Source organism: Trachurus japonicus, chromosome 13, assembly GCF_045865225.1.
Source record: "Trachurus japonicus isolate A0001 chromosome 13, Traja_1.0".
NCBI lineage: Eukaryota > Metazoa > Chordata > Actinopteri > Carangiformes > Carangidae > Trachurus > Trachurus japonicus.
The window spans coordinates 14,216,344-14,224,954 of NC_140919.1; the positions used below are offsets into that span (position 1 = coordinate 14,216,344).

Sequence of the window (8,611 nt, forward strand, 5' to 3'; positions counted from 1 at the left end):
CCGGGTCTTTCAGACTGAGCAGTTCCCGTCTGGGTTCTGGCTCGGGGAGCAGCTGGTGTGTTGGCAGGCCGGCACGACGCCCTGGCACATCTTCCCAGTCATCTCCCTCTACTTGATGAGTGAAAACCGCAACCAGTCCTTTAGAATCTCCATCCTGCCGCAGGTAACAAATGTGGTCACATAAAAGAAGTTCTCAACTATACTGAAGTCTTGAGCTACTTCCGTCCCCCCTGGATACATAATTATAACATTAAATCCTCTTTTTGTGCAGGGTTAAAAGAATTATGATAAGAGTGTTAAATACTGTTTAAAGACAAATTGTAACTTTTCTATCTACATGACGTTTTAATTAAAATTATAGTTACATAAGGTGTATAAATTAATTCATCTGTAATTCTGAAGTCGTAGGTGCTTTCATTGAGTTTCATTTTCTCTGTGCACTTGTACTGTACAGATAGTTGCTGTATCCTTCAGATAACTCTCTCATCTAGTCTTCAATAGAAGAGAGGCGCGCTTCATACTGTGATGGAAGAAAAAAAGAAGAAGAGAGAATCAGCTTTGAATATGTTTTCTAAAGATTTTCACAAAGCTCTGAAAAGACATGAAACATTTTCCTTTTCAAAGCCACAAGCCTTAAATCTTAGCGGTTGTGTAATGAGTGAGATTCGACACAGGGAGAGTTCAGGGCCACAAACCTGTGGACGACTGAGAAAAAGAGTTCAAGTAGCATGTTCACAGGAAATAATAAGACTGATGCTGGATTCATGAGGTTGAGTTGATGCATTTGTCATTGTTTAGTTTATATAAAAACAGAACATGTAAGAAACAAACTTCAACTGCATAGGAAATAAAGCATAGGACAAATTGAAAGTGTAACTTATGTCTTGTTTATAATTTAGGATAACACAAAGGTGCACACAGCTGAGCAGAGGACTTTATGTTGGTGTGTTTGTGATGTTTCTAACACCCACTCACCTCCTCGATGTGTCTCTTTCTGTCCCTGTGCAGCAATATCTGCGGCCAGTGGAGGACGTGGCTTCGGCCCAGGAAGACTGCTACAAGTTCGCAGTGTCCCAGTCCAGCACTGGCACAGTGATGGGGGCCGTCATCATGGAGGGTTTCTACGTGGTCTTTGACCGCGAGAAGAAACGGATCGGCTTTGCTGTTAGCACCTGCCATGGTGAGGATTTTTATTTATTTATTTATTTTTATTTAGATTGGGGGCAGCCCATATTAATGGACATTGTACACATGTGAATATTGTGTAGTCCCCAGGCAGGTTGTTGTAAGAGTAAATGAAAAATACATAGAAGAACCATAGAAGACCAATACAAGACTTAAAGGGGAATTTCTGTTTCTTTACAATCTGGACCTTATTTCTAGCATAAAATACGATCATTTACTCACCCAGATAACTTTGGTGTCATTACAAGTCGTTCAGACGAAATTAGATCCAGCCGAGAGCCGCGTATATACATATAATGTGAGTACACGGGGCAGCCTCTAAATAACACATTATCCGCCGCAAAACTTGTTCATTTCATCAATATTTAGTTATGATACGCTAGTGCTATTCCCCTCTGAGTCCGGGGTTAGCTGTTATCAACATCCGGGGTCTGTAGGTTGACCTACCAACCTCTGACCTGGATGATGTCAACTCTGAGCGCCACGCTGCACGGCTTGTTTGATATCATCCAGGTTAGAGGTTGGTAGGTCAACCTACAGACCCCGGATGTTGATAACAGCTAACCCCCGGACTCAGAGGGGAATAGCACTAGCGTATCATAACTAAATATTGGTGAAATGAACGAGTTTTGCGGCGGATAATGTGTTATTTAGAGGCTGCATTCCGCTGCCCCGTGTACTCGCATTATATGTATATACGCGGCTCTCGGCTGGATCTAATTTCGTCTGAACGACTTGTAATGACACCAAAGTTATCTGGGTGAGTAAATGATCGTATTTTATGCTAGAAATAAGGTCCAGATTGTAAAAAACGGTAATTCCCCTTTAACAAAGGGTAGTATAAGTACAATAAAACAAAACAAAAACATAAGCAGTACATACAGTGGCCCTCATTTATGAATGGGGGGGGGGGGGGGCTCCGCTGCCTGTCCAGGTGCAGCTGATGTCCGTGGCGGAGTGTTTTTTTTTCTTCCCCCCGTCACCGGGACCTGTCAGCGGGAGATCGGGCCGGTGTTTCACATCCCTCCATCAGCCGAACCATGCCAGCGGTGCTGATGGTCATAAAGTCGCGTTCGCAGCAGTAATATGCCTCTATGATTTCTCCTCAGTCACTTGTGTTTAGTAAACTGCAGGAGCATTTCATGAGGTCGCTGGGTTTCCTGACGTGGTCGGTGACACGTGCGTCTGCAGCCTCCATCCACCGGGATGACGCTTATCAATCACAAAACCTATCAATCTATCAATGTCCGCCCTCTCCCTGTTCAACGCGGTAATGCCAGTAAAGTCCCTCTTCTTGGCCGTCTTCCGTGTCTCCATGTCGTAAAAGGGGCAGGGCGACGCCTCTAAAGCAGGAATATATTGGGGCGTGACATTTAAATGACGCTCGTTTTCAGCCGCCGGATTTATCACCCCCACGCCGGTTCTACGCCGAAATCAGCAGCGTACACACTTTTAGTAAATCACACGTGACACTTGGCGTACACTGATATTTACACCAGAATCTACACCAGATCCTGCGCAAGTTTGATAAATGAGGGCCAATATGTGCAGTGACCATAACAAGAAAAAAATTTTCATTTTTTCATTTTCATTTTAATTTTTACTACAGGAAGGAGGGAGCAGTCAGGGGAACATAGAACGAATAAAGATTACAGTGTTTTATAAGGAATGTGAATGTTGATCTAGCATCTGTTCTTCTGATGTTTGTGTTTCTAAAAAAATACCCACAATCCCATTCTTCCGTTTCCCAGTGCACGATGAGTTTCGCACAGCCTCGGTGGAGGGCCCGTTCCACGGCATCGACCTGGAGGACTGCGGCTACAACATCCCCCCGACGGACGACTCGACTCTCACGACCATCGCCTACAGTACAGGTCAAAAGTTTGGACACACTCAATGCATTTCCTTTATTTTCATGACTATTTACATTGTATATTTTCACTGAAATTCCACTAATGAACCCTGACAAGGCAACACCTGTGAAGTGAAAACCATTTTCAGGTCAGGTTCACCTCTTGAAGCTCATCAAGAGAATGCCAAGAGTGTGTAAAGCAGTAATCAGAGCAAAGGGTGGCTACTTTGAAGAAACTAGAATTGGTGGGGGCAGAGATAGAGGAGGAGGAGGAGGAAGAAGGAGAGGAAGAAGAAAAGAAGAAAGAGAAGGCAAAGAAGAAAAGACGTGTTTTCAGTTAATTCACACTTTTTTGTTAATTCCACATGTGTTCATTCATAGTTTTGGTGCCTTCAGTGAGAATAAAGGAAACACATTGAATGAGAAGGTGTCCAAACTTTTGGCCTGTACTGTATATCTTACCTTTCGACTGAATTCCTGCCTCTCACCTGTCCCTCGCGACATTAATGAGTAATATAAAGCTTGTCATCTTATTTCCATAAACCACACTTTTTTTTTTAATTCAAAACTTTGTTTCACAATACAAAAACAGTTTTTCATGGTAAAATGCAATTAATAAAGCACATTTATATTATACGCCAGGGGGAATTTATAAGTTTACAAAAAAATGTTAAAGTTTTCACATATATTAATAGTCTAAATCGCTTTCTGGTTGTTTGAAAATTTGATGGAGGTTATGTATTGCTTGAGCTCACCGTTAAAAGCAGTAAAGGAAGGTTTTTTTTAATGAACTTACATTTGTGAATATGAAATTTTGCCATTAAAATAATAAGGTTGATAATAAAAGTTATGTTGGCTTTTTCCTTGTTTTTTTTTTCAGGTCAGGGAGCCCAAACAGAACATTCCTCCAAAACAAAATAAAATCACCATCAACATTGATAGCAACAAAATTACAAATATCACTCCATAGTTTTTGCACAATAGGGCAGAGCCAAAACAAATGGGTCACAGTTTCAGCATGTACAGAACAGAAAGTACAATTCACATCAATGTCTTTTTAAAATCTTTTTACAATGTGGTCATTGGATGGATAACATTTATGAATAATCTTAAATGAAATTTCTCTCACTTTATTAGTTAACAGGTATCGGTTGGGTAAGAGCCAAATCTTCTTCCAGTCGGTGTCCTCCATAAAATTGTTCCAGTATGAGATCACGTATGGAACTGTGGTGGCATCCCTTTTAAACAGGAGTCTTATTAGGGCCACGGGCAATCGCACCGGGCACTGGTCCCAACAGCTATGAAATAGCTGCAGGGACCAGTGCCCGGGCAAAGCCCGGGCACTACTGTTATTGTGTGGATTTTTTCTTATTATTATTAGTGTGAATGCTGGAAGCATTCACACTATTGTTATTCAGTTCGGCCATTTTCTTTATACTTATTATTATTATTAGTGTGAATGCTGGAAGCATTCACACTATTGTTATTCGGTTCGGCCATTTTCTGCCTTTCTTCGTCATGTAACTAGTCCTTCATACTTTGTGCTATTTCAACAATTCAAATATCAAAATGTTCAGCCTTTTCGGGACAGGTGTGCTATGTCTTTTCTCTTTTCAACTATTCATACTTTTTGCAATATTCAACTATTTCTGATTTTTTTTTCCCCATAGAGAATGCATTGGAACAGTCTTGAAACTCTTCAAATCTTCTTACTTATTTCAGCCTTTAAAGCGTCCACATACTTTCAGCTAGAGACTTCATTCAAATTCTGAGCTGTAGACAAACTTCTAATGTATTCATCCTGTATTTACAACTTTTTCATAGCTTGTACCGTTTTTGAGATAAATCCTTTAAAAGCACATGAGGATTTCTGACAAATTTCACACTTTTCAATTAGTGTGTATGGGGTTGGGTCAGAGTGAGTGACATCATCGTTAGAGTGAGAGGGATCGAAAAAACATTCAGGATTTTTTCTGGATAAATTGCCAGCACGGCCACAAATTAAACTCTAGACACATGATTTCCTCACCGGTTTGTAGCCACACTTGTCGTGTCTCATCTGATGTGCTCAAAACAGCAGACAGACTTACAGAATTGTCTCAGTGAGCCTAATTGTGCAGCTAGACCCGCTCCAGTGGCTCATCCACTTCAATAGAAAAGTAGGAGCTGATTTTTTTAGAAAAACAGAAATGCCCCCCTTTTCTACCTTGCGACAGCAAGAAAAGTATTTGTCCTACAAACATTTAATGCACATCAATGTGCTCAGGAAGGTCTCCTTGCGCAGTCTCTACCACATTCTGATAAGAGGTACGGTTCTCTGTTTTTTGGCTGTCATTAGGAGAGCTGCGCCGAGCTCAAAACTGATTGTTCTGCTCCTGCTCTGTTGTGCAGGTGGCCATCAAGACACACACACACACACACACACACACACACACACACACACACACACACACACACACACACACACACACACACACACACACACACACACAGTTAACCTACCCACAGTGCCACCCAGTAAAAGGTAAGCAGTTAGTCACCATGGTGCAGGCTGCCACACAGGTGTATTCAATCAGATCATTAGCACATGGAGGGGTTTTGTGGTGATCAACTATTGTACTTGTATTGTTCTGGCTATGTGCTGGTCCATAGAGTCAGAGGAGGTTGGTCCTCCTCTATTTTTTAGAGGCCAGATGAACATCAACATATTTTTTAGAAAGAGTAACTGGTTGAACTAGAAAAAGCATTTCCAAGAATGGAAATGGTGTGACTGCTGATAGCAACTGAACGCTGTTGCAGAATTAGCAAATAGTGCAAGCAGTGATCACCATACAAATGTTTGACCAAGGTCGGAATCAAACCCACAACCTCATGGTCATTAGACTTCCACTCTGCCTCTAGGCCACAGTGCACACACAGTTGCAGAGACTGTTGTCTGTTAATGATCTGCACACTGTCAACATCAAGAAAGCTTGAGAGTCAAGCTTGAATGACTTAGAATGAAAATTTCTGTGAATTTCAGGCTGAGAGCAGCAGTTTCAACATGAAGCAAGTTATCAGAAGTCAACAGAGGACAACTGGGAAAATAATTCACTATAATTGTTGTTGAGGCAAGATTTGAACCAGCAACCTTCAGGTCTCCAGACCAGCAAGCTAACCACTAGGCTACAGACAGAGACAGTATGTGAGGGGTAAAGAAAACCTTTGATAAGAGGATCACTGGCTTCTGCTTAAAAAAAAAAGTAAGGAATCGAACCCATGACCTCATGATCAATAAACCTTTACCGCAACCCTTTTCGGCCATTTTAAAACCAGCTCATTAGCCATGCACATTAGCAATTCACCTCTGGGGGGTGGGCGGAGACTGCGCTGTTTTGCACCCGCCCAGCCACCTCCTCGTACCCCATCAGGGTGCCAGGTGAGCTATACCTGTTATACCTTGACAGCTACACCGAGCTGCCAAGGCTTTCACCTCTGAGCCAGATGAAGAACGGGGTGGGAGCTTGTTAGCCTCGTAAACCAGCCTCTCGCGGAAGTGCATTTCATTTCATTCCGAGGGAGAGTCTGGCCTCATCCCCATTCTAAGCGTTTCGACTGAAACCCTCAGAAGGCCGAGCCAATCAGCGTCGCCGCTGTGATTGACACAGCACGTTGGCCAATCAGGGACCGACTGGTGCAAAGCCCCGTCGCTACACCAACTTGTTGATTGGCTGAATGGGGTTGTCTGTCAACGCTACTACCAAAGATATTAAACCGTCTTTGCTACTACTCCCGCCCTGCTGCCGCCCACCCCAAATGAAATGAAATGAAATGCATTTCTGCGAGAGGCTGGTTTACGAGGCTAGGAGCTTGTAGCATTAGTGCCCTCCCCTGGAGCTGTGACACGTCAGCTCCAGTCTCCCTGAAACTGCCAGTTTGCGTCTGCCATTGGTTCACAGCAATTTGAAGGCAGAAAAACTCAGAAATGCAATTTTGCACTTCCTTTTCTGCTGATATGTGCTCTAACACAAGAAAAATGCCACAGGAACTTGTGAAAAGCACGAAAAACATGATTTTCATGGGAGCGGGTCTTTAAAGTTCAAAGTTGCTGACACACTAACAAGACTGCTCAGGTGGGATTTGAACCAGTGACCTTGTGGTTAGATGGCAGGAACCTTATCCACTGGGCTATTCCAACACTAATAGTGAAGTAGAGGTTTGATGAATATGAGATTTTTGTTTTCTGTTGCAGAATTAGCAAATAGTGCAAGCAGTGACCACCATACAAATGTTTGACCAAGGTCGGAATCGAACCCACAATCTCATGGTCAGTAGACTTCCACTCTGCCTCTAGGCCGCAGTGCACACAGTTGCAGAGACTGTTGTCTGTTAATGATCTGCACTGTCAACATCAAGAAAGCTTGAGAGTCAAGCTTGAATAACTTAGAATGAAAATTTCTGTGAATTTCAGGCTGAGAGCAGCAGTTTCAACATGAAGCAAGTTATCAGAAGTCAACAGAGGACGACTGGGAAAATAATTCACTATAATTGTTGTTGAGGCAAGATTTGAACCAGCAACCCTCAGGTCTTCAGACCAGCAAGCTAACCACTAGGCTACAGACAGGGACAGTATATGAGGGGCAAAGAAAACCTTTTATAAGAGGATCACTGGCTTCTGCTTAAAAAAAAAAGTAAGGAAAGTGCAGAAATTAACCACAACAAGTAAGTAGAGGACACTTTTGTAAAAATAGTGCAAGCAGTGATGACCATACAAATGGTTGACCAAGGTAGGAATTGAACCCACAATCTCATGGTCAGAAGACTTTGACTTTGCCCCCCGGTTGCTGACAGCTGGACATTGTATAATTACAGATTCAGCGCATTTAGTGTAAAACTCTACACTGGGATTCGATCACAGACTGGAGTATAGTCCTTGCTCACTGTGATAGCTGCTCTATCAGGTGAGCTATACCTATTATACCTTGACAGCTACACTGAGCTGCCAAGCCTTTCACCTCTGAGCCAGATGAAGAACGGGGCGGCAGCTTGTAGCACTAGTGCCCTCCCCTGGAGCTGTGACACATCAGCTCCAGTCTCCCTGAAACTGCCAGTTTGAGTCTGCCATTGGTTCACAGCAGTTTGAAGGCAGAAAAACTCAGAAATGCAATTTTGCAATTCCTTTTCTGCTGATATGTGCTCTAACACAAGAAAAATGCCACAGGAACATGTGAAAAGCTCAAAAAACACGATTTTCACGGGAGTGGGTCTTTATAAAAGCATCATTAGAAGTTTGTCTACAAATCAGAATTTGAATGAAGTCTCTAGCAGAAAGTACAACATGAATGAGGCAGGAATCGAACCCATGACCTCATGATCAGGAAACCTTAACTCTGCCACTTCGCCACAGAGAGCACAGACTTAAGCATGTTGCCATTGTAATTTGATGATGTGCTGCAAATGGTGGCACTAGCAATTAATGCGTCTCTTAACGACCACCTGTAACCAATTGAGGGTGATGGAGGGGAGCAGAATTCAACATAACATAACAAGATTGCTCAGCCTGGATTCGAACTAGTGACCTTGGGGTTGGCAAGC

The 8,611-nt window shown here is 42.7% G+C and overlaps 1 protein-coding gene across 1 annotated transcript; it reads left to right on the forward strand.

Moving 5' to 3' along the window:
- LOC146975678 (beta-secretase 1-like) lies at positions 1 to 5,401 on the forward strand. Its single transcript, XM_085796646.1, has 4 exons — positions 1 to 163; positions 1,009 to 1,180; positions 2,937 to 3,053; positions 5,376 to 5,401. Exons 1-4 carry the CDS (start codon positions 116 to 118, stop codon positions 5,399 to 5,401), a joined length of 363 nt encoding a protein of 120 aa, XP_085652772.1. The 5' UTR covers positions 1 to 115.
- Positions 5,402 to 8,611: the final 3,210 nt, after the last annotated feature.